General features: G+C 42.6%; 1 protein-coding gene across 2 annotated transcripts in view; it reads right to left on the reverse strand.

Annotated features, from left to right (window-relative positions):
* Window positions 1-19,738, reverse strand: part of BST1 (bone marrow stromal cell antigen 1) — a 29,392-nt gene extending 9,654 nt beyond the window's left edge. The window contains exons 1-9 of one of the 2 annotated variants that reach the window (XM_029235458.1): window positions 19,474-19,738; window positions 18,228-18,354; window positions 15,916-16,051; window positions 12,879-12,961; window positions 9,743-9,819; window positions 9,311-9,403; window positions 5,237-5,323; window positions 1,872-1,931; window positions 1,167-1,190 (exon numbers count right to left, since the gene is read on the reverse strand). In XM_029235458.1, coding sequence (XP_029091291.1) covers window positions 1,187-1,190; window positions 1,872-1,931; window positions 5,237-5,323; window positions 9,311-9,403; window positions 9,743-9,819; window positions 12,879-12,961; window positions 15,916-16,051; window positions 18,228-18,354; window positions 19,474-19,667 — 861 coding nt within the window. In that variant the 5' untranslated portion in view covers window positions 19,668-19,738 and the 3' untranslated portion in view covers window positions 1,167-1,186. Of the gene's footprint in view, window positions 1-1,166; window positions 1,191-1,871; window positions 1,932-5,236; window positions 5,324-9,310; window positions 9,404-9,742; window positions 9,820-12,878; window positions 12,962-15,915; window positions 16,052-18,227; window positions 18,355-19,473 lie in introns of those variants that run through there. The other variant, XM_029235457.1, reaches the window with a different exon arrangement.
* Between the last annotated feature and the right edge of the window lie 6,920 nt (window positions 19,739-26,658).

Here is a 26,658-nt window from a genome sequence, read left to right on the forward strand (position 1 = left end):
GAAGGGGAGAAAGGGGCACCTGCCACATACTGTTGGTGGGAGCGCACACTGGGGCAGCTTTGTTGAAACATATCAAAATTCAAACTAAAAATACATCCTTTGACCCAGCAACTCCCTTTCTGGTAATCTTTCCTACACAGACACTTGAACAAGAGCTCAAGGTATGCAATCGAGGATTATATTTCAGCATTGTTTATAATAATAAACAACTACAACCACAACCTACAATGAAGTCAGCCTATGACTGAAAAATGGTTAAATAAATGGCGAGTGGCCATCCTACAGAATACTCCGCAGCCACTAAAACACGGAGTCAGAAAGTACGCACAGGCAGAAAAGGATGACGTCCTTATATCGTTAAGTGAAAAAGGGCCACAGCAGAACAGTCTGTCCAGCATGACTGCTCTTTGTACAAAAACAGAGGCAAGTAAATAAATGAAAATAAGACCAAACCAAAAACAAATAGATGAACAAACTTACATCTCTGCCTGGTAACATATGTGTATGTGTGTGTACTGGGATGTATGGGAGAGATGGACCAAAATGTTGAAAGAAATTACTTTGAGGAAATGGAAGTAGAGGGAAAAGGCTTCATCTTATTCACTGTTGATGATAGCTAAATACTGGAAACAATCTAAATGTCCACCTATGGGCAATGGGTTAAATAAATCATGATGTGCGCACACAACAGAGCACCACAGATAGGAAAGCAACACCAAGACACTATTATGCGAAAAAAGCACATTGCAGAATCCTATGTATACTATCATTTATACTAATAGTATAGGGCTTCCCTGGTGGCACAGTGGTTAAGAATACACCTGCCAATGCAGGGGACACGGGTTCGATCCCTGGCCCGGGAAGATCCCACATGCTGCGGAGCAACTAAGCCCATGCGCCACAACTACTGAGCCTGCGCTCTAGAGCCCGTACTCTAGAGCCCGTGCTCTGCAACAAGAGAAGCCACGACAATGAGAAGCCCGTGCACCACAGCGAAGAGTAGCCCCCGCTTGCCTCAACTAGAAAAAGCCCATGCACAGCAATGAAGACCCAACACAGCCAAAAATAAAAGCAAATAAATTAATTAATTTTTAAAAATATATACATTAGGATTGAGAAATGTAAACTTTACCACTTAAATGGAGTCAGGAGGTCAGAAGGGGGAGCTCTCATGCAGTGCCACTCATCAACTATAGGAAGAATTGTTGATTACAGACCCCAACAGAATCATCCACAGGAACACTCATCAATCATCAACAGGCCAGAGCAGGAGAGATGTACACTGCATCTTCCATAAGAAATCGACTACCCCAGCAACTCAGCCAATGAGAAACTGTCATCACCTTGAATTCTCACTTTTCTCTGACGGACTTTCATTCAAAACACCCCCTCCCAACTTCCTCCTTTTTCTCTATAAAATAAAGTTCCTCTCCTTCATTTATTGGACTTGTCTATGGCTTTTGCTATAGCCTGCTTGTCCCGAACTGCAGTTCCTCTGCTATTCCCAAATAAACCCATTTTGCTGGTAAAATAACTGTCATGTCTAAGGGCAACAGAAATAAGTTTTAATAGGTCCTCCTGCCACCCCATTCCCAGCCTTTGTGCTGAAGCTGAGGCATCAGGGCAGCCTCTGCTCTGTGGTACATGGCAGGGGTTCATTCAGCTCAGCTGCACAGATGTTCAGCAAACCTGCACCAACCCAAAAGATCAGATATGGAGAGAAGTGCAGTGCAGAAGTACCAGTCTTACTCTGCAGCCAGACGTTTTAGGGGGTGGGTGTAAAATGATATTGCAATCCACCAGTGTTCTATAAATAGTACGGACTGATTATTTTGGGGAAGCACAGAAGTTGGGTTAAGACATTCACTTACGAATTTAAGGCACAGTCAGGATGAGTGCTGTGTTGCACACACTTTAAGAGCTTCACTGGTCTATAAAATGAAAAGAAGTAATATTTAAGGGATTATTTAAATGACTTTCATTCATCAAACATTTATGGGGGGGCCTGCAAGGTACTGGAGATACAAAGTCTTTGACCTCGAAGAACATAGTTTCTTTTTAAAAATATTAGCCAGCATTTATTGAGCACTTACTATATACCAAGAAATCTGATTACATATTTTACATAGATTATGTCATTTAATCCTCACAACAGCCAAACAAAGCAGGTACTATTATCATCTCCAATCTACAGTTGAGAAAGCTGTCCAGAGGAACTTGCCCAAGTTCTCACAGTAGCAAGCTGTGGAGCTGAACTTGAACCTCCACTCCAGAGCCCGAGCATGGAACCACTTCTGTAAGGATGTACGATTTTGCTTGGAAAAACCTCTTGATAAGAATTTTGGGCAGGTTGGACTCGAAGCACACAGGTGATGGCTGGTGCCCAGGCTTCAGTGAAGAAAGTTAAATTGCTCTGTACAGTAGAGGTAGAAGATGTGGGGTCCAGGCAGCCAGGAGGGAAGGGAAGCCAGCAGTGAAGATAGGATCCAGGTAACAGTGGGAGGAAGGCCAAGGAAGGATCTCTGGGTAGGGGGACCAGAGGGGACTCTGGAAGAACAGGAAACAGGTTCGGTCTATGGCACGCTATGTGACCCCTCCGTAGGACTCCCTACTTCTCAGTCTACACTATATAGATTTTTTGTGTGTGTGTGTGTTACCGGGCCTCTCACTGTTGTGGCCTCTCCCACTGCGGAGCACAGGCTGCAGACGCGCAGGTTCAGCAGCTATAGCTCACGGGCGCAGCCGCTCCGCGGCATGTGGGATCCTCCCGGACCGGGGCACGAACCCGTGTCCCCTGCATTGGCAGGCGGACTCTCAACCACTGCGCCACCAGGGAAGCCCTATTCAGATATTTTTTACAAGAGTAGTTTGTTATTGCTGTGTTACGTCCCCCCAAAAAGATGCATTGAGTTTCACTGAGTCTGGATCAATACAGCGCTAAGCAGAAAACAATCAAGAGACAAGAGAGGCTTTGAAGAAAGACATCGCCAAAATTTGCAGGAATCCTGGGGAGAACTTTCAACTGCCACAGGACAGAGGTCAATGTCACCTGAATTTTGAGAGGCATCTGGCTTGAGTTTGATCTTCTAACCTTGTTCGCTCTCCCATGTTAAGCCTGTTGTTATCGCCTCTGGGCTCCCAGGAGCAATAAAAACCCTACCTTAACACAGAGAGAGCCCACGAGCAGTACAAAAATGGGAGCTGGGAGGCTCAGCCAGGCAAGGGAGGAGCCCTGAAACCAGCTTTGGTGGGGTAAACTCGAGCCAGTAAAAGCAGGCTGAGACCCTGAGGTTCACAGCCGTGAGTCAGGAATAAGACCCTGGCTGGGCTCCCACACTTGACCTGATGACTTATAAAAAGACAGCCTCCTCGGGGGAGGTCCTGGACCAAAGCAAAGGGGTCATAACTGGAATTTTTAGCCATATTTTTCTCTATCATTGAGCTGTTTTAGAATAAGAATTACCTTTTATTTAATTTACTAAAATCTGATGACTTGATTAAGAATTAGAGTTCTATAGTAGAAAGAAAAGAGGAATCTTCAGGGCCACACAATACTGGGTTCAAAATTCAGCTCTGTCACCGAGTGGTGACCTTTGGGAACTTGCTCAACCTCTCTTAACACTCAATTTACCCATCCATGAAAAGCGGATATTTATATAAACCTTAAAAACAGACAAAACTAGGGCTTCCCTGGTGGCACAGTGGTTAAGAATCCACCTGCCAATGCAGGGGACATGGGTTCAAGCCCTGGTCTGGGAAGATCCCACATGCTGCGGAGCAACTAAGCCCGTGAGCCACAACTACTGAGCCTGCACTCTAGAGCCCGCGAGCCACAACTACTGAGCCCGCGTGCCACAACTACTGAAGCCCGCACGCCTAGAGCCCGTGCTCCACAACAAGAGAAGCCACCACGGTAAGAAGCCTGCGCACCACAACAAAGAATAGCTCTCGCTTGCCTCAACTAGAGGAAGCCTGCGCATAGCAACGAAGACTCAACACAGCCAAAAGTAAATAAAAATAAAATTAAAAAAAAACAGATAAAACTAACCTATGCTCTTACAAGTCTAGAGAGTGGTTACTATTGTGGGCAGGCGGGGACCCTGAAAGGGAAGCCAAGGGGAGACTAGGGGTGCTGGTTGTGCTCTGTTTCTTGATCTACATGCTGGGTACATGTGTATGCTGAACTTGTGAAAATTCATCCACCTGTATACTTACGGTTTCTGCATTTTTTCCGTACACAGATTATATTTCCAAAAAAGAGTATGTGCTTCACTTTGTTTTCAAAAGAGGGTGATAACAACACCTAACTTGAGAGATTCCTGAGAGCATTAGCAATAATAGATGAGTAAAATGGTACAGCTTCAAGCTGTGGAAGAAGAACAGCTTTGAGGGGCTTGTTCTCCTGGGGAGTCCAGAGTAGGGGGAGACCCATACTTCCAGGGGCTTTGCTCAGGTGGGATAGTTACCAGGTCCATGGAACTTTTGAGACAGCAGAGGGCAACAGGGCTGCCTGGACGGTCACGGGCACTGGCAAAGACTGCAGATGTAATGTGCACCCTGCCATACCCACAAACGTTCGGGAAAGCCACTAAGTCCTTGCAATGTTGGACTCCAGCCCCTAAGGAGACAAACAGGCCTGCAGACTCAGGTGCCGACACAGAGAGAAGAAGGAAGCAGCAAGGTGAGTAATTCCCAGTCCAGGGGAGGGCTTTCAACCGTTGCAGGGTTTGAGCCAAATTTACCTACATTTCCAAGTATCAGGGATGCCCTGAAACGATCTCTGATTATACGTATATAAAGTGCCTGTCCCATAACGTGCTCAATAAATGGTAGCTATGGTGATTTTCCTGTTGGTCCACAGTCACCATGCATCTCTCTGTAAGTATCTCAAACTCCACCTTAGCACATGTCATGCGCAGTGTGGCATCCAGAGATGCAGGGACCACAGTCCCTGTTCTCAGGTGACACACATGCAGTAAGCGAGTGAAGAGAAAACTAGACATACACAAATGACAAAGGGCTGCTGTCTGTCCTTTAGCGTCATTAAAAAGGCCTCTGGACAGAAGTGGGCGGGGGCCAGGCGGAACCCTGGCCAGAAGGCCCTCCCAGTCCCCACACCCAGTGACAACCCAGAAGGCACAGTTCCGTGGCCTTTGGAGCTGATCTCTGAAAAACCTTTTCGGCAACCCTCTGCTCCTCCTTTGAATATATACACTGACTATAATATGCCACCTACTTGTAGTCATTGATACAGCTATACTGGAAACCCATTTTCTCCAGTCTCTCTTCCAGGATTTTCACACTGCCTTCTCCACAGGATTCCCTGAAACACAAAAGCATAAAAACTATCAAAATAGAAGGAGAAGAGGATGGGGGGAGCTGTTTCTGTGTTAATCAAAAAATATTTTGACCGTGTGCTCCCTAGATGTTCTCCTCTCTGGAGAAATATGTGGCAAATTCTCTGGACCCAAAAAGGCTGCCAGCAGTCAAGCCACGGGTGCCCAGGATGGGGTGCTCTGAGCCTTCAAACCTGCCCGAAGTTTTGCAAGTCACACGCCTTCAGAGGGCTTCTGCCAGGGCATGCGTGGTGCTCCACAGGGCTCATCATAGCCCCACCCGCCAACGCAGCACTGTGCTTGTGTGCCGAGCCTGACCAAAGGTGAGTGCCTGCCTGTTCAACCCAGAGTGTATTAAGTTAAGCTTCAAATGGAAACAAAAACATACATGTCAAAAAATACTAGAAAACGCAAATAAACAAAAGGGAAAAAAACCCAAATCTCATATCACTAGAGATAACTGCTGCTAACACTTTGGTGTACATCATTCTAGACTTTTACAGTACATTTATTCCCACAAGACTTTTAAAATATTACAATGTGATTCTGTTGCCCAACGCATTTTGTAATATGCATTTGCCCATGTCTGTGTCTATACATATATACCTCTCTGCCATTATTCTTAATTCCTGCCTGGTCTACCTTACATAATCAGAACACAGTCGCCTCTTGTTAAAGACCAAGGTTCATTCCTATATTGCAATGTCATTGACACTACAAAAAAACCTTGTTGAAGTTTCATTTTCATACACATGCTTAATTATTTGTTTCCTTAGCATACATTCCTGAAAGTAGGTTTTCTGTCACTGAGGTTTTGAATGCATTTTCAGGCTCTTGATGGCACTGCCACACTGAACCCCACGTTGACCACCCCAACAGAGTATAAGATGTCTATCTCCCCACATTCTCATCAACAAGGATTCTTGCCCTCTCGATGGTCAGAGTTAAGCAGGGGGATTGATAAAGGCAAAGAGAGGTGGGTACAACACTGCCAGCTGTGATGAGTAGGTATGTTATTCACGTTGCAGACAGGATCCGGCCTCAGTTTACCTGGAGTGGGAAGGTGAACAGCCTCCCCACTATAAAATTAACAGAGAGGGAGTGTACAGGGAGGAAATGAGCCATTGGAGGAAGTTTTCACAGAAGCGGAATTCTAGGCATTACGGGAATGAAGAGGGTAAGGTGTTGAGTGACATCATGTTTTAGAACCTTGCCAAAATCTCTATGTCCTTCTCTGGGCCAAGTTCACTACTTAGAACTTTTTGGTAAGCAATGACATGGAGGTTTCAGGACACCTAGACACAGAGCTCAGTCAATGGGTTATTTAACCTATTTTCTTTTAATAAAAGCAATCAAAGCAGTGCTAAACACAATTAGCTATCAGCCATGTGATTTTTCACTCTCTATGATTTTTCCCCCTAAAATCTGAGCAGTTTGGGACCCCCATTTTCTTAGCTCATGACCTGCACCTCCATCCTGTGGCACAGATGTGGACAACCAGGTGTTCTTACCCCTTTATTATCTCTCCTGACACAGGAATAATGTGCTGAGATGACAATGAATTGCAATTTCCTTATCTCATTAAAAACAGATTCAAAGAAAACAAAAATAAACAAATGTGACCTAATGAAACTTAAAAGCTTTTGCACAGCAAAGGAAACCATAAGCAAGACAAAAAGACAACCCTCAGAATGGGAGAAAATATTTGCAAACAAAGCAACTACAAAGGATTAATCTCCAAAATATACAAGCAGCTCATGCAGCTCAATATCAAAAAAACAAAAAGAAAACAGTCTAAAAATGGGCAGAAGACCTAAATAAACATTTCTCCAAAGAAGATATACAGATTGCCAACAAACACATGAAAGGATGCTCAATATCACTAATCATTAGAGAAATGCAAATCAAAACCACAATGAGATATCATCTCACACTGGTCAGAATGGCCATCATCAAAATATCTAGAAACAATAAATGCTGGAGTGGGTGTTGAGAAAAGTGAACCCTCTAGCACTTTGGTGGGAATGTAAATTGATACAGCCACTATGGAGACCAGTATGGAGGTTCCTTAAAAAGCTAAAAGTAGGGCTTTCCTGGTGGCGCAGTGGTTGAGAGTCCACCTGCCGATGCAGGGGACACGGGTTCGTGCCCTGGTCTGGGAAGATCCCACATGCCGCGGAGCGGCTAGGCCCGTGAGCCATGGCCGCTGAGCCTGCGCGTCCGGAGCCTGTGCTCCGCAACAGGAGAGGCCACAACAGTGAGAGGCCCACGTACCGCAAAAAAAAAAAAAAAAAAAAAAGCTAAAAATAGAACTACCACATGACCCAGCAATCCCACCACTGGGCATATACCCTGAGAAAACCATAATTCAAAAAGAGTCATGTACCACAATGTTCATTGCAGCACTATTTACAATAGCCAGGACATGGAAGCAACCTAAGTGTCCATCAACAGTTGAATGGATAAAGAAGATGTGGCACGTATATACAATGGAATATTACTCAGCCAGAAAAAGAAACGAAATTGAGTTATTTGTAGTGAGGTGGATGGACCTAGAGTCTGTCATACAGAGTGAAGTAAGTCAGAAAGAGAAAAACAAGTACCGTATGCAAACATGTATATATAGAACCTAAAAAAAAATGGTTCTGAAGAACCTAGGGGCAGGACAGGAATAAAGATGCAGATGTAGAGAATGGACTTGAGGACATGGGGAGAGGGAAGGATGAGCTGGGATGAAGTGAGAGAGTGGTATGGACATATATACACTACCAAATGTCAAATAGATAGCTAGTGGGAAGCAGCCACATAGCACAGGGAGATCAGCTCCATGCTTTGTGACCTCCTAAGGGGGTGGAATAGGGAGGGTGGGAGGGAGACGCAAGAGGGAAGGGATATGGGGACATATGTATACGTATAGCTGATTCACTTTGTTATACAGCAGAAACTAACACAACAATGTAAAGAAATTATACTCCAATAAAGATGTTTTTAAAAAAAAAAGATTCAAAGGACAACCTTTCTCTGATAGATACATTAAAACAACAAGCAAGCATAATATCTAGACAAAAAGCAACTTCTCACAGAAACAAGAAAAACAATACACATTGTTTTTCATGCAACAATAGGTATAAGTTGTCTTCTGGGAAGAGAAGAGCAGATTCTGGTATGACTATGTAATAAGTCATTTGCAAATTTAATCTTCTGCCCAAGAGAAAAAAAATATCACTCATTATATGGTGAGTCTTAGGGGGTCCTGGCAGCCTGAAATGGGGAATTTGCTAAGATTCTTCCAGAACATTCTTTCAATAACATATCCACTCAATGTTTTCCCCAATGTAGCTTCAATGCTCTGAAGGACAGGGCCCCAGCTGCTTCTGAAGCACCATCACGGCTGCACAGCTTTTACCAGGCTTGGCCTTATTGGCTTGTCTCTGAGCCAACTGGGTTTACGTTTTTTATCTTTAGTTTTGCCAGCATTGCCCTTTGTTGATGAGAAGGATGAGTTCAAGTTTGCATTGATATCTGAGTTGATATAACCACTTGAGTTAGTGGCTTCCGAGAAAAATATGGATCATAAAAGTTTCCTTAGCCAGTTATCTGAGACCCAGCTGCGAAACTGGTTGTTCTCTGAGAAGAACGTCTTCGTTACATGGTCCATGAGCCCATTCTGTGAACTCCCAGTGAGGCTTTTGAGCTTTAAATGACCAGGGAGAAAAACTGGCTTTGACCTACACAAATGACCTACTCAGAAAGGCTGAGAGGAGTATCTGGATAAAGGAGGTTTTCTCTCTGGGCTCAGGGCTGACTCATGGCATTTCCAGAAAGTCAAGCCTTTGCCTTTCTCTGCCTACCACATTAGAAACAGAGAAGACTGTTGATTCCCCAGAAATGTAAATGTAAATCAGACTGGATCATACTACATCCAAGAAAAGCAGGTTTGCACAAAGATCATTACCAGTAGCACCATAACTTACACATTGGATCCCCCGATTTCATGCATAACCCAGATCTCAATGCGTGTGATTTTATCCTTCTGTAAGTGGGGAATTTCAAAATCTGCAAAAAACCTGAGAAACAAGAAAGACATTTCTTAAAGTCCTAAAGCAATATGATACTGTTCCCATATCAATGTTAGTTGACTTACACATTACTTTTGTTTTAAAGCTTTGCGGGGGGCACTTTTTAGCTTTAATTTTTAGGTTACTTGTTTCATTCAGGCATTCATCAGCTTTATAAATGTATGGACATAGTTCTGATCTCCAGGTCATTCAATTGTTTTTCTCTACCTGATCTTACTGAAGCAAGCATTAGACTGAGGATGTGAATGACTCTCTTAAGCCTCCATTAAAAACAACTAAAAACACATTTTGGCATCTTTGTCTTACATGTTGGTGCTGCATTCTTACCCTTTTACAGGATAGGCTCCTGTTGGCTCTGAACCATTCAGCATGACATAGATCACCCCAGAACTATCCTTTGCATACTGCAAAAAGAAACAAGCATTTTGAGTAAGCTGTCATTTTTAAGCTATGAAATGGTCAATTGTTTTTTAAATTGACAATTTTCAGTACTGGCAAGGATGGGATAAATTTGGTATTTCATAGAGCCAGAGGGATGCAAACTGGCATATCTTGGAAAGCAAACTGCTTTGAAATGTCAAAAACGCAGTAATTCCATGCCTGGGAATCTACCATTATAAAATAATGCAAACTAGTATCAGATTCCAGCATTGTTTCAGCCGGTGTACACTAACTTACGCTGGCATTACAAGCAACCTCAAAATCACAGTGGCTTTAAACAAGAAAGATTTATTTCATGCACACACTACATGTTTATCACAAGTGTTTGGATTTGGGGTTTGGGGTTTGCTCCATATGTCCTTGCTCTGGGACCCAAGCTGATGCAGTCTCCACAACTGCAGAGTCACTGGTTATCAGGAAAGGGAGAAGAAAGTGGCAAATCACAGACCAGTTCTTAAAGGCTTCCACCCAGATGTCACACAGTCATTCCTACTCGCATCCTATTGGCCAGCGTAAGTCACACATAAGTAACTTCAAGAGACAGAATGAGTGCAAACCACATGCTCAGAAGATGAGCCAGAAATACTTGGTAAACAGCACAAAGGATCACCTGGTGCACAGAGATGTGCACAAAGATGTATATTGCAACATGGTTTGTAACCAGTCTAAAACAGTCAACAACAGGGAAGGATAAGTCAATTATGGCCCTTTCGTGTCTGAAATATTACCCAGCCATTAATAAAAGTCTACAAAAGAAAAAAAAAAAGTCTACAAAAGATATGCAATAACATAGAAAGTGCTTACATTCAAAGCAAAAAGCAAGACTAGGTGGACAGAGCATGTGCTCCACTCTGTTAAAAATAAATAGGCAGGGCTTCCATGGTGGCGCAGTGGTTGAGAGTCTGCCTGCCAATGCAGGGGACACGGGTTCGTGCCCCAGTCCGGGAGGATCCCACATGCCGCGGAGCGGCTGGGCCCGTGAGCCATGGCTGCTGAGCCTGCGCGTCCGGAGCCTGTGCTCCGCAACGGGAGAGGCCACAACAGTGAGAGGCCCGAGTACAGCAAAAAAAAATAATAAAATAAAATAAAATAAAATAAATAAATAGGCAGAAGTCTGGGAATATTAGTCAATATTCTTTGGACCTGTCTGTCCCTGAGATTCCCAAGGGACAGACAGGTCCAGAGAAGTTCCCAAATCTCCAGTTGAGAACACTACTGGAGCATATAATTTCCCTGATAAAACATTTATTCTAGTGTGAAGCCGGGTGCTGGGGACGGCAGGGGGTATCACGCAGCTCTGTGACACATGCCCAGCAGAGCCACGTCGAATGCCAGCCGCAACAAAGCAACAATGTACTCCGTGCCACGCCTGTCTCAGATTGCTTCCAAGTAGGCTAACAGTCTCAGTTAAATCTGCAAATGTCAAGGTCTGATGACCACTATTTGCCCTTAGGTAGCATGAATATGGATGATTAGTTTTCTTATTTATACTTTCTATAATTTGTCATTTTCTAGCCTGAGCAGTTATTACATTGATGATAAAATTTTTTTTCATTAAAAACATGCGTGCAGATACAGTGAGGCTCTATGAAGTCATGGTCGAAAATGTGGTTTCTGGCTGCTGCACTTAGTAGCTGGGTAATAGGTCTGATCAAGTTTCTTGGCCTCTCTGTGCCTCATTTTTCCTATCTGTAAAACAAGGGTAATAAGAGTCCCTACCCCATAGGATTGTAAAGATCAAATCACTTAAAATAATACTTAACATTTATTGAATACCTATTTGCTATAGTTCAGACCCTCTCCTCGTCACTATACTAGACTACCTCTCCTCATGTTCAGACCATCCAGCGTATTCTAAGGGCTCATAAAATGTGAGCATGATTATTAGATTCCCATTCTAGAGTTGAAGGAAGTATAAGACGGTGGCTTCCGGCACACTTTGAAGTTGGGCAGATCCGCTGGGGAGAATACGGTTTGTTTGTTTTTAACATATAATGTTGACATCACCCCCAAGTTGTCGTTATGATCCCACGTTCAAGTGATGACGTGTCCACCACCTCCCACTCCTCACTGAGGGGCTCGGGCAGCACTCCAAGCAGAGCCTGTGGGGAGCGGGCATGGACGGAGGGCTCCGACCGGAGCTGGCAGGAGAGCACAGGAATAAGAATGCTTCTGTCTGGAGCGGGCCCTCTGCTTAGATCCAAACTGCAGCTGTGGTGGGGGACTGGACCAGTCTCACTCACCCTGATTAACAGTGGACCCAGTGGACACCTGGTGATCCAGAGCAGGAAGTAGGACCAGAAGAGACACAGAGAGCCCTGAAAGGAGCTTGGTGGCCGTGGGTAGAAGGACCTGACATCCACCAGCCTCCTAGTCAATACAGCTAACAGTTAATAGTTGACTGCTTTGCTCAATACTTGAGCTAAGGACTGCACCCTCTTTATTTGGAATCTTTGGTCTAACACTGGTGACAGAAAATGTAAGCTGTAGTCACTGGCATGTTATAGCTACCGATAGCTATCATCAACTCTGGTGACAATATCCTCTGAGAAACAGACCCACATTTAGGGGACCAGTTCTTTGTCTCCAGCTTATCCCTGGTCTCCTATTGCCTCCTCTTCAGTTAATATCAACCTTGTGCACATCTCTGACGCCCACATCTAGATCTTAGGGGTCCCAGGCTCTCCTATAAAGCAGGGGTTACCCCACTTCACACCTCAATCAAAATCACATTGATTTGAACTACTAACGACAACCACAACACCAGAGTAATAATCACTGTTTAACACCTTCTTCTGGAGCTAACATTCAGAATTTTTTCTCTGTACCAGGCATTGCATTAAGCATTTTAGCTTCTTAAATCCTCACCCCTTTATGGAGAAGAGAGCGTGAATCAGAATGTTGCAAAGGTAGAAACTGAGACTCAGAGAAGTTTAGTAATGGCCCAGCCTCTGAACCCTTCTGTCCCCTGTTCACAGATCCCACACCTGCTCAGTCACCCAGCCAGCCATCCCATGATTACCTGGATGGATGCACTTTTCCAGTAAGAATCCACAGGATTGTTTTCACAATCTTCAGATGTAGGGCAGGATTGGTAGTCGAGTCCTACAGGGAAAACAGACAAACACATTTTATTTCAAAGATTATATCAAGGAAGAATTAATTGAAAATATTTGCTGGCTCCGCAAAATATACTGAAACTCATTCTACATAATGTGTATGGGCTTAACGTTCATAGCTCTGCCCACAGACATTTGTCATTGTGCTCGGCACAAATGTGAGGAAAGCAGAGAACTAAACAGCTGGGTTAATTCTCTACTGGAGCTCTAGCAAGTGATATATATATATATATATATATATATATACATATGTCCAAAAATATATAATATTATATTATACATTATATCCATATTAAAAATTATATATTAAAAATTATATTTATTACATATATAACTTTTTTCTTGCATTGTTGGGAGAAATGCCTTCTCCAATTAACCCAGGTCTTAGAAGTAAATACAAGAAAAACAGACCAAGAAAGTAACAGTCCTTAACCAGAAAATAGAAATTTTATAATATTTAAAATATAGAAAATGTTAAAATGTATTACATTAAAAAAAATTTTAAGGACAAAATTCAGCAGATATATAATGGGATTTGTTCCCCATTTACTCTATAACAAAAGGAGAAAGTGCTAATTGACAATTCGTTCCAGGGAGAACGAAGCAGGGCAAAATGTGAACTTCTTGAAGGGAAACACATGGAGCGTCCTTGCTCCCCCGGGAGCACCAGCATCTCGTTGTGCTCACCAACTTGGAGGCTCCCCAAACCCCGTCAGAGAGGGGTTTCTATGGAGATTTCATTAAGTAGACATGATTGATTAAATCATTGGTGATTAACTCAATCTCCAGTCCCCCGCCCCTTCCCAGAGAACAGAGGATGGGGCTGAAAGTCCCAACTCTCTAATGATGCCTCTATCTTTTTGGTGACCAGCCCGCATCTGAAGCTATCTAGGGGCTCCCAACCACCAGTCATCCCATTACCATACAAAAGACACTCATCATTCCTCAGAGCCCAAGGGTTTCAGGAGCTGTGCGCCAGGAACCAGGGGGTCCAAGACAACTATTAATTTGTATTATACCACCATCTCCCTCCCTTCATGATCTTTCCATCTCACCCCTCCTCCATGCTCCCTCACCCTCTGTAGGATCATCAAACTGAGGCTTCCTGGTCACAGTCCACTGGAAGAATGGCCATGTCCATTTGATCTGCACCCTGCCATGCTGCCCGTCTCACGCAAAGTGAAAGTCCGCATCCTCACGATGTCCTGTGCTGTCTGGCCCTCCTTTATTCCTCTAGCCTCACAGTCTACTACTTGCCCCTTCACTTACTGCCTGCCTTTCTGTTCCTTAAATATGCCATACACACTCCCACCTCAAGGCCTTTGCACGTGCTGTTCCCTCTGTCAGGAAATGCTCTTCCTCAAGTCCTTTAGGTCTTTGCTCAAACATCAGCTTCTCAGTGAGGCCTTCGCCGGGCCCGTGTAAAACTGCAATGCTTCCCTCTCCCCTCCTTACCAGCCAGCACTCCCTACCCTCTTTTCCCTGTTTTGTTTTTCTCTGTAACCTTTATAATCTTACGGCGAACTATACGTATATGTTTTTACTTGCCTGTTGATGGTCTTACCTCCACCCCTGCCCCTATAAAGTAAGGATGAGGTATTACTTTCCTGGTTTATCCTCTGCTGTGTTCCCAGTGCCTAGAAGAGCAAGGACTGGCACGGAGGAGGCACTCTACAAACTTTATACATGGGTGAATGAACGGAGCCGCCAGGAAGCTTCCCGAGGCTCTGGTCTATGCCGTTGTCTCCCTCTGCTACTCCCTAGCTCTGGGTCATTCCCGCCTGAGAGCACACCTCTCTGCACTCACAAAACTACTTGTTTCCTGAGGGCGGAGACCGCTGTATCACCAGCTCCTAGCGTGGGAGTTGATGAATGAAGAGCGTTTTCCTTACCATCAGGCCAGCCCCTGTGACTTTAACTTTCACTGTGATTTTGCCAACTACAAAATTGGCACCTGCCATCTACCTCTACAAGGATTAAATCATGAGCCACTGCAACCGCTGACCTTCAACACCCCCTGAGGGGAGTTCAGGGTGGAGATCAGGAAAGAGGCCCTCCGTGCTGTGGGAAAAGCTGGCAGAACAGGTCTTTAGATAGTTAAATAGTTTCAGGAGAAGATTTTATGAGCCCAAGTCTTGCATCTCCTCATATCTAGGAAAGTACTAAAATTATTAACGGTGACATCTGTTCCTGTGACTAGCAGCAGGTCTCTGCCAAAATGCGTGCCTGACTTCACACACCCACCCCTTCACTAAAGTCATATGTAACAGTGACCCTTCCCCCCTACCTCTTTGGAGCAGTTTCTCAGAGCAATCCGAAGTGCTGTCTCCTGGGCTATAGTCCTCATTTTGCCCTAAATAAAGCTTGACTCTCAGCTTTCACGTTGTGCTTTTTTTTTTTTTTTTAAGTCAATAATTTGAATCTCGAAATATCTGCTGGTGGCCTGGAGCAGCTTCAGAATCAGTGAGAAGAGGGGAGAATCCTGGCCCTAGTTCTTCAAGTCATTTATCCTCCCAAAGCCTCAGTTTCCCCCTCTGGAAAATGGGGATAGTGAGACAGAGTCACGCAGGACTCTGGAGTCAGACTCTGACTTTGCAGTTTGAGCACTGTGCAATCCTAAGCAAGTGTCCTAAGCAGTGCCTCACTTTCCTCGTTTGTCAAAATAGGAATCAGGATAGGACCTATCCCATGGGGCTGTTGCAGGGATTAAATGAGTTAATACCCATAAAGTGCTTAGAACAGTACCTAGCAAAAGATAGATTCTCTTTCTCTATTATCATTGTTATTATTTAATTATTATTATGACCACTTTACCTGAGAGGATTTGAGGGGGGCGGAATCCAAAGAGATAAAAACGCATACGAAAGCACTTAGCACAAATGGCATATGCATAGTAAATAGGAACCCTGACTTTTCTTGTGATTTGTGCAGAAGTCTTACCAGAGGCATTTTTCTGTCGACACCAGCTCAAGAAATCTCCAACCATGCCATACAGAACATTGCACAGTGGCATAAAGCGGCGGCCGTTCTCCGCATAGCTGGTGACAAGGAGGTGGTTGTTTTCCCAGAATAGGGACTAAGGAAAAACCAACACAAAATGAAATCAAAACAGATTTCTTCAGGCACAGTATCATCAAGACAAGTCAGGCCAACCATTTCTCATTCACCTGGGACCTGCCTCACAACAACTGAACCTTCTTTGTTTTTGTCTTTAGTTACCCATTCAGAGAGTGCTACCAGCTCTCTTTGCTTTATTCCAAGGGTATCATGCAAATGTTAATGAAATATTTTCCCAGTAGAGAAAAAATACAGATACATACATACATCTATATTTTTTCTAGTAGTTAAAAAATTATAGATAGATCGATTTTTTTTTAAATCAAGGGACCTGGGTTCGAATTTTGGGTCTGTCACATACTAAATGTGTGATCTTGAACAAGCCATGTAATCTCCCTGTGCCTCAGTTTCCACATGTGGAAAATGGGGAGTATGAACCCTTTCTCTTCTCCCAGAGCTGTGGTGAGGATGATATGCAATCACAAATTGAATTCCTAAAGGGTAAAGTGCCTCAAAAATACATTACTTTTATATTATACTTTATAGTTTCCACTATGAAGTTACAATGTTTTCACATAATAATAATACAAATAACAATATCCCCCTCATCATGCCATCAGATCCTCAGTATTCCAACCAGCAATCTCTGTCTAGACTGGATGCTTCCCAAGGGCAGAGGCTGTTTTGTTCCCTGTTGCATCTGAAACTCTGAGAACAACACCTGGTACATGGAATTAGCTCAGTATTTACTGAGTTTATCAACCAAAGTCCATGAGAAAGGAGAACAAAAATAACAGCTCCCCTTTTTACTGACCAAGAGGCTGCAAGGTTCAAAGGCAACATATACTCAAAAATCATGTTTTCAGCCTATTATGTGTTTGAACCTCCCAGCTCCATTTACCTGCCTTTACAAATGAAAAAAATCAATGTTAAGATGTTTTCATTTGTAAACATCAATGTTACATGGCTTTACAATGAAAAACTCAAGTTAAGAATTTGTGTCAACCTATTTACAATAGCCAGGACATGGAAGCAACCTAAGTGTCCATCAACAGATGAATGGATAAAGAAGATGTGACACATATATACAATGGAATATTACTCAGCCATAAAAGAATCGAAATTGAGTTATTTGTAGTGAGGTGAGTCGACCTAGAGTCTGTCATACACAGTGAAGTCAGAAAGAGAAAAACAAATACCGTACGCTAACACATATATATGGAATCTAAAAAAAAAAAAAAAATGGCTCTGAAGAACCTAGGGGCAGGACAGGAATAAAGACGTAGTGAATGGACTTGAGGACATGAGGAGGGGGAAGGGTAAGCTGGGATGAAGTGAGAGAGTGGCATGGACATATATACACTACCAAATGTAAAATAGATAGCTAGTGGGAAGCAGCCACATAGCACAGAGAGATCAGCTCAGTGCTTTGTGATCACCTAGAGGGGGGGGATAGGGGGGGGGGGAGGGAGCCGCAAGAGGGAGGGGATATGGTGATATATGTATATGTATAGCTGATTCACTTTGTTATACAGCAGAAACTAACACACCATTGTAAAGCAATTATACTCCAATAAAGATGTTTAAAAAAAATTTATGTCAAAAATATGTCCTTCATTAAGAAAAAAAAGAATTTATGTCAGAGAAATAAAAATGATATCTAACTTTCTTTAAACTCAAGATACTGTTCTAAATAAGCAATTTACATAGATGTTCTCATTTACTTTCACTGTATTAGTGCTTAGAGTACAGACAGAATACAGACATGTAAACCACATGATTATATGTTAACCAGCTTCTTCAAGAAACTGGTCCTGAATGGATATAATCTTAAGACCTGTTAAGAGGAGGGATTGGTCTCCTGGGAGGATACTGACAGAGGGTTTTCTGAAGTACTCAAGGTTCAGGCCTTTCGAGCCAGTTAGGATGGAGATTGTTCAGAGCTAGCCAGGTGCAGAGGCCCCGTGGGAAAGGTGTGGTGACGCCCTGATGTTCCTGTGGTTTTTGCACTGACTTCTTGACTTAGGAAAGTTCCTTCTGCCCAGGACAGGCAGGAGACCCAGGAGCACCGTTGAAGACAGAGCCACTTTCCCACCAGAGAGCCTGGCACACATTGCGAGTTGGCTGCTTGGCCTGGACACTGTCTGTCTCTATAGAGACAGAGCAACGTTTTACCGAGGCGAAGGTAGAGTTACCTTGTCTCTGGGAATGGAGTGCCTGGAGAGGTTAATAAAAAGGTCGTAATCTGAGGGAAGCACAGAACAGGGATCCTTATCCAGCACCAGTTTAAAGGCTTCCCAGATGGCTGTGCAGTTCTTGTCCCTGCGGAAAAGTACAAGTTTAAAAAAGAAAAAGAAGAAAAAAAACAAAAGACCACATTCCAGTGTGATATATTTCCGTTTCTCTCTCCAAGTTTTTACTAGTGATTTTGTCAAATATCAACTCTGCAGAACTGGGCATACAAAAGAGACAGGAAATTGTCATAACTCTTGCATTAACCCCAATTCAGAAGAGGAAGAAAAATAACTTTGGTGATGGATTTAGAAATCTGACAGTGGAAGTGTCTTTCAGAGGTGCAACACACATTTCTTAGAACAGGCTCACAGAGACAGCAGAAAATGCACAGAGCTAGAAGGTGACAATTCCAATAAACCACATGGGCTGCCAGCTTCAGGTGCCCCTTCATTTAGACACAGGTCCATCCTAGGGTTGGGGGCCAGGTGAGATCAGGCGGACATGCGACCTTGTAAAATCAGGAGTGAGCACAGAGTGTGGAAAGACTGTTCCACCTCCTGCTAAGGCAGAAAGTATGACTTCCAGTGTCCGCTGCAACTCCTCAAGTCCAAACTAGCTTTCCAAAACCATTTCCCACCCCATTTGTAACTTATTTCTTATGCTGGGTGGTAACATGGTGTTCCATGGGTGTTCCCATTATTTTCCATTCTTTTTTATTGGCCTAAAATCTGTCACAATAAAAACAACTGGCACAAGAGAGGGACTTCATGAAAACAGAAAAAATGTGTCCAAGGAAGGAGCAAAAATTAGTAAGAAGCACAGTGCTGGCAAGAGAGACTCAAACTTTAAGTCCTCTAAATTAGAAGACCTGAAATTTGAATTCCCAAAGTACCTGGACTCGGGGAATTCCAGCTGGAGACCATATTCCTGGGTCTGATGGGTCTGGTTAACCTTACGCTGGCTGTCGTCCAAACTCACTGCTACCTAATCCTCATCCACTCCCCAGCACCCGCTTCATTTTTACACACACACACACACACACACACACACACACACACACACACACACCCTTCACCTCCAGACCCCACCCAGTGCACCCTCCCCAGTAGATTCCCCATCCTCCTTCCCTCTCCCCCCTCCTCCTCCCCTTCCTCTCCCCGTCCCTTCCTCTTCCTCTCCGGCTCCCTCGCCAGCCGCCGCGCTCACCGCAGATCGGGGCTCAGCACCGCAATGTACTCCGCGCAGCGGCCCAGGAAGATGCTCTGCAGGTGCGGGATGGTGCCCTGCCCGCTCCAGCGCGCGTCCGCAGCGCCTGCAGCGCCCGCGGCCGGCGGCAGCAGCAGGATCAGCAGCAGCGCCGGCAGCGGCCGCCGGGACCGCGCGCACCCCCGGGCTTCCATCGCAGTCACTTTGGGGGTGCCTCCCAGACTCGCCTCCTCCCGTCGCGCTGAGGTGGCTCCCCGAGGCCTAACAGAACCCGCGCTCACTTGCTCTCTCTCTTTCTGCTTCAGCTCCGCAACTGAGTTGGGACATTTCCGGGGGCAGGACTATTGCCCTCGGCTAATCTCGGCCGGAGTCCACTAGGTGGGAGGCCCAAAGAAGAAGCAAGGTTGGAGAAGGGGTGAGGCGAGTTCGGTCCCCCGAAGGAAGATTTTTCTGTCTTCAAACTATGACAACTTTCACAGACACCCTATTTCTCACTGGTTAATGATGAGTGGATGGTGTTTGTTTTCAGGAAATAATAACCACAAAAGCTAATATTTATTGAGCTGTTACTATGTGCCAACCACGTTACAAGCATAATTTTCATTGCCTTTTCACAATATCCCTCCAAGCTAGGTTTATCACTCCCATTTACAGGTGAGTGAATTCAGGGAAGTTAAGTAGCTTGTCGGAGGTCACAATCTCCCTTCCAGATAGATGCAAAATTCCAGAGACAATCGGTGTAGAGATTTGAGAGTAACAGAACTCACTGGAGGGCCAAGTCCTCAATTCCTACGGTAATGATAGCTATGTGCCTGGCAGACGTGATAAATGTGGGAGGCCCGTGAGAGGTAGGGTGGAGGGTTCTGGAATATTTTATTTTAATCTCTCTTTTCTATTTTTAAAGTTTATAACCCAAACTCTCATTGTCCTGTCCAGCCCCTCCCTAACTCGAGTCCACTTTCCAGAAATAAGCATTTTAAATTATTTCAACAGGTATTTTGTTTTTGTTTTCCTGGCATTTACTTCCACATTTCCAAATAATATGCCTGTGTGCTGTTTCTTGATGTTTCCATTTTGGATAGTATTCTAGGACTTCCCACCACGTCAAAGGAAATTCTATCTTTCCCACCACGTCAAAGGAAATTCTATCTTTAACCCCACACATCCTCAAAAGGCATCCTTCTGCACCCTTCATTGTCCAAGTCTTTTTATCAAAAGCTTTAACTCAGTAATCAGCATTTATGTTATGACTTGTGAATATTATTCATGGCTGAGTTGTAGTATTCTATGATTCTGTTTCCTTTCTTGTGAACTTCGTGCTTACCCTAGAGGTAATAATAGTCTCCCTCCCACCATCCCCAACCACTGGCTTATTTGTTTGTTTGTGATATTATATGTACACTTATGATTATGGTCAAATTCTCTACAAGGCATGTAAATCTTTCAATGCATTTAAAAGCATCAGTCAATATTTCAGGTGGTGTGTGTGATTTCTTTCTCTCTCTCTCTTTTCTTTTTGTTTCTTGGAAACACCCTTTTTTGTCCAGTTTACTGTCCCAGCCTGAGCTTACTGCTCTCAACTTGCTGCATAGTTGTCTTGCAGTGGCCCAGGAAGATGCCTGTTCTTGTCTCTCCTGGATTGATGCCCTGTTTCCTAGAACCCATGTCTAGAGCACACCTTCCAATAGCTTCTTGAGAAGATGTCATAAGGGCTAAATTTTTTGACTTTTGCATAATAATGTAAAATGTCATTATTCTACCCTCATGCTTGATTGAGAGTTTGGTTAGAGAGAATTTTAAGTTGCAAATCATTTTCCCTCAAAATTTTGAAGGCAGTGCTCCACTGTTTTCTGATTTCTATGTTACTACTGAAAAATCTAGAGCCCTTTTCCTAATCCTGTTTATTTGATCTTCTCTCTGGAAGTTTCTAAGATAAATCTCAAGAGTATGAAATTTCAGAGATGAACCTGAGAGCAAGTAATTTCCATTCATTGTGCTGACAGCTCTAGGAAGGATGTTTCCAAGAAACAAAAAAAAAAAGAGAGAGAGAGACAGAGGGAAAGAAATCACACACACACCACCTGAAGTATTGACTGATGCTTTTGAATGCATTGTGAGATTTATATGTCTTGCAGAGAATTTAACCATAATCATAAATGTATGTAGAATACCAATCAAACAAATAAGGGGGGGGGGGGGGGGGGAGGGAGACGATTACTACCTCCAGTTAAGCAAGTTTATAAGAAAAAAAAGTATAGTCATATAATTCTCTAAGCTCAGCCATGAATAATATTCACAAGTCATAATAAAGTAAATGCTGATTATGAAACAGGAGGGAAGGCGGCAGGGCACAACCTTTGAAACAATGACATAGCCAGAGGACGAGACATAAACTGATTAGAACCAAATGGGTCCAAGATGGCAGATAAGTCAAATTCCACTAGGCCCTGAGCCTCAGTATATGCTCACTGTAACACATCAGCAAGCTAAATGACACACCTACAGGTGCCATGACAGTTCCAAGGCCAACCATAAGGATCAAAAAGTGGGCGGTGGCCCAATTCCTGGAAATCACCACCCCTTCCTGAACCAGCTGGAATACTCCTCCCACTCATTAGCCTATGAAATTACCCACCCCTATAAAAACTGACAACCTCATACCTTGGTGCCTTTCTCACCTTCTGAGATGGCCCACACTCTGTCTGTGGAGTGTGTTTCGCTCTAAATAAATCTGCTTCTTACCTATCACTCTGTCTCTCACTGAATTCTTTCCACGCTGAGACACAAAGAACATGAGCCTCAGTAAGTCCAGACACCAGGTGAGTGATTCTAATTAAAACACCGTGAGTTCGAGTCCCAAGCAGGGTTTTGGCCATGTTCAAGTCCCGGCCGCATGGGTTCAAGTCGCAATCTGAGGTGCACGGTTTCAATTACTGCTTTAACATTTATATCCAGAAAATAGAAAGAATTCAACAACTCAAAAATAAGAAAAACAACCCAAATTTTTAAATGGTATCTGCTTTTAAAATAGTTGAGCAGATGCCTCACCAAAAAAGACATTCCACTACTAGGTATGTACCAAAGAGAAAATGAAAATATGCCTGCCCAAAGATTTATACATGAAATGTTCACAGAACCTTAATTCATAGTAACCCCTAAACAATGCAAATACCCAACAAGAGAAGAATAAACAAATCGTGATATAGGCTACAATAAAATACTACTAAGCAGTGCAAAGGAATGAACTACAGACACACTGAAGAATGTAAAAAAGAATGTATGCTAAATGAAAGAAGCTAGATATAAAATAATACACACTTTATTATTCTCCTTACATGAAGTTCTAGAAGGAATAGGACGCTGATATACAGAATTGGGGGGAAAGAGATTTCAGATGGAACCAATTGCCTGAGCAAATACAGAATAATGGGAAAGCATGGGGCTTCTCCTGAAAAAGGTAAAATTTTATTTTGACTGATAAATAGGGTACAGGTTGAGACTTGACAAAATAAGTTAGGGTCATACCTTTTTTTTTTTTTCCACACCTAGCAGCTTGCAGGATCTGAGTCCCCTGACACAGGATTGAACCCATACCATCGGCAGTGAAAGCACGAAGTCCTAACCAGTGGACCTCCAGGGAATTCCTAGGGTCATATATCAGTTTTTCTTTTTCTTTTTTTTTACCATCTTTATTGGAGTATAATTGCTTTACAATGGTGCGTTAGTTTCTGCTTTATAACAAAGTGAATCAGCTATATATATACATATATCACCACGTCTCCTCCCTCTTCCGTCTCCCTCCCACCTTCTCTATCCCACCCCCATATATTATATCCTAAAGACCTTGGACACAATAATAGTTTGAACTTTGTGCTCTTTTTCTTTCTTTTTTGAATTTTATTTTATATATTTTTTATACAGCAGGTTCTTATTAGTTATCCATTTTATACATATTAGTGTATACATGTCAATCCCAATCTTGCAATTCATCATACCACCATCCCCTCCCCCTGCCACTTTCCCCCCTTGGTGTCCATACATTGGTTCTCTACATCTGTGTCACTATTTCTGCCCTGAAAACCAGTTCATCTGTACCATTTTTCTAGGTTCCACATATATGTGTTAATGTTCGATATTTGTTTTTCCCTTTCTGACTTACTTCACTCTCTATGACAGTCTCTGGAAACATCCACGTCTCTACAAATGACCCAGTTTCGTTCCTTTTTATGGCTGAGTAATATTCCATTGTATCTGTGTATCACATCTCCTTTATCCATTCGTCTGTCGATGGGCATTTTGGTTGCTTCCATGACCTGGCTACTGTAAATAGTGCTACAATGGATATTGGGGTGCACATGTCTTTTTGAATTATGGTTTTCTCTGGGTATATGCCCAGTAGTGGGATTGCTGGGTCATATGGTAATTCTATTTTTAGTTCTTTAAGGAATCTCCATACTGTTCTCCATAGTGGCTGTATCAATTCACATTCCCACTAACAGTACAAGAGGGTTCCCTTTTCTTCACACCCACTCCAGCATTTGTTGTTTCTAGATTTTCTGATGATGGCCAATCTAACTGGTGTGAAGTGATACCTCACTGTAGTTTTGATTTGCATTTCTCTAATAATTAGTGATGTTTAGCAGCTTTTCATGTGCATTTTGGCCATCTGTATATCTTCTTTGGAGAAATGTCTATTTAGGTCTTCTGCGCATTTTTTTTGATTGGGTTGTTTGTTTAATATTGAGCTGCATGAGCTGTTTATATATTTTGAATATTAATCCTTTGTCCATTGATTCGTTTGCCAATATTTTCTCCCATTCTGAGGGTTGCGTTTTCATCTTGTTTGTATTTTCTTTTGCTTTGCAAAAGCTTTTAAGTTTCATTAGGTCCCATTTGTTTATTTTTGATTTTATTTCCACTACTCTAGGAGGTGGATCAAAAAACCATCTTGCTGTGATTTATGTCAAAGTGTGTTCTTCCTATGTTTTCCTCTAAGAGTTTTATAGTGTACAGTCTTACATTTAGGTCTCTAATCCATTTTGAGTTTATTTTTGTGTATGGTGTTAGGGAGTGTTCTAATTTCATTCTTTTACATGTAGCTGTCCAGTTTTCTCAGCACCATTTATTGAAGAGGCTGGCTTTTGTCCATTGTATATCCTTGCCTCCCTTGTCATAGCTAAGTTGACCATAGGTGCATGGGTTTATTTCTGGGCTTTCTATCCTGTTCCATTGATCTATATTTCTGTTTTTGTCCCAGTACCATATTGTCTTTTTTACTGTAGCTTTGTAGTATAGTCTGAAGTCAGGGAGTCTGATTAGCCCAGCTCTGTTTTTTTCCCTCAAGGCTACTTTGGCTATTCAGGGTCTTTTGCGTCTCAATAATAATTTTAAGATTTTTTGTTCTAGTCCTGTAAAACATGCCATTGGTAATTTGATAGGGATTGCATTGAATCTGTAGATTGCTTTGGGTAGTATAGTCATTTTCACAATATTGATTCTTCCAATCCAAGAACATGGTATATCTCTCCATCTGTTTGTATCATCTTTAATTTCTTTCATCAGTGTCTTATAGTTTTCTGCATACAGGTCATTTGTCTCATTAGGTAGGTTTATTCCTAGAAATTTTATTTTTTGTTGTTGCAGTGGTAAATGGAAGTGTTTCCTTAATTTCTCTTTCAGATTTTTCATCATTAGTGTATATGAATGCAAGAGATTTCTGTGCATTGATTTTGTATCCTTCAAATTTACCAAATTCATTGATTAGCTCTAGAAGTTTTCTAGTGGCATCTTTAGGATTCTCTATGTATGTTATAATGTCATCTGCAAACAGTGACAGTTTTACTGCTTCTTTTCCAATTTGGATTCCTTTTACTTCTTTTTTCTTCTCTGATTGCCATGGCTAGGACTTCCAAAACGATGTTGAATAACAGTGGTGAGAGTGGACATTCTTGTCTTGTTCCTGGTCTTAGAGGAAATGCTTTCAGTTTTTCACCATTTTGCTGTAGGTTTGTCATATATGGCCTTTATTATGTTGAGGTAGGTTCCCTCTATGCCAACTTTCTGGAGAGTTTTTATCATAAATGGGTGTTGAATTTTGTCAAAAGCTTTTTCTGCATCTATTGAGATGATCATATGCTTTTTCTTCTTTAATTTGTTAATATGGTGTATCACATGGACTGATTTGTGTATATTGAAGAATCCTTGCATCCCTGGGATAAATCCCACTTGATCATGGTGTATGATGTTTTTAATATGTTGTTGGATTCTGTTCGCTAGTATTTTGTTGAGGATTTTTGCATTAATATTCATCAGTGATATTTTTCTGTAATTTTCTTTTTTTGTTATATCTTTGTCTGGTTTTGATATCAGGGTAATGGTGGCTTCGTAGAATGACTTTTGGAGTGCTCCTTCCTCTGCAAATTTTTGGAAGAGTTTGAGAAGGATGGGTGTTAGCTCTTCTCTAAATGTTTGATAGAATTCACCTGTGAAGCCATCTGGTCCTGGACTTCTGTTTGTTGGAAGATTTTTTTTTTAATTTATTTATTTATTTTTGGCTGTGTTGGGTCTTTGTTCCTGTGTGAGGGCTTTCTCTAGTTGTGGCAAGCGGGGGCCACTTTACATCGTGGTGCGCAGGCCTCTCACTATCTCCGCCTCTCTTGTTGCGGAGCACAGGCTCCAGACACACAGGCTCAGTAGTTGTGGCTCACAGGCCTAGTTGCTCCGTGGCATGTGGGATCCTCCCAGACCAGGGCTCGAACCCGTGTCCCCTGCATTAGCAGGCAGATTCTCAACCACTGTGCCACCAGGGAAGCTCCTCTTGGAAGATTTTTAATAACAGTTTCAATTTCATTACTTGTGATTTGTCTGTTCATATTTTCTATTTCTTCCTGGTTCAGTCTTGGAAAACTATACCTTCCTAAGAATTTGTCCATTTCTTCCAGATTGTCCATTTTATTGGCATAGATTTGCTTATAGTAGTCTCTTAGAATGCTTTGTATTTCTGTGGTGTCTGTTGTAACTTTTCCTATTTCATTTCTAATTTTATTGATTTGAGTCCTCTCCTTCTTTTTCTTCAGAAGTCTGGCTAATGGTTTGTCAATTTTGTTTACCTTCTGAAAGAACCAGCTATTAGTTTTATTGATCTTTGCTATTGTTTTCTTTGTTTCTATTTCATTTATTTCTGCT

This window comes from Monodon monoceros, unplaced genomic scaffold, assembly GCF_005190385.1.
Source record: "Monodon monoceros isolate NGI ecotype Baffin Bay Population unplaced genomic scaffold, NGI_Narwhal_1 Super_Scaffold_20, whole genome shotgun sequence".
In the NCBI taxonomy this organism is placed as follows: Eukaryota; Metazoa; Chordata; class Mammalia; order Artiodactyla; family Monodontidae; genus Monodon; species Monodon monoceros.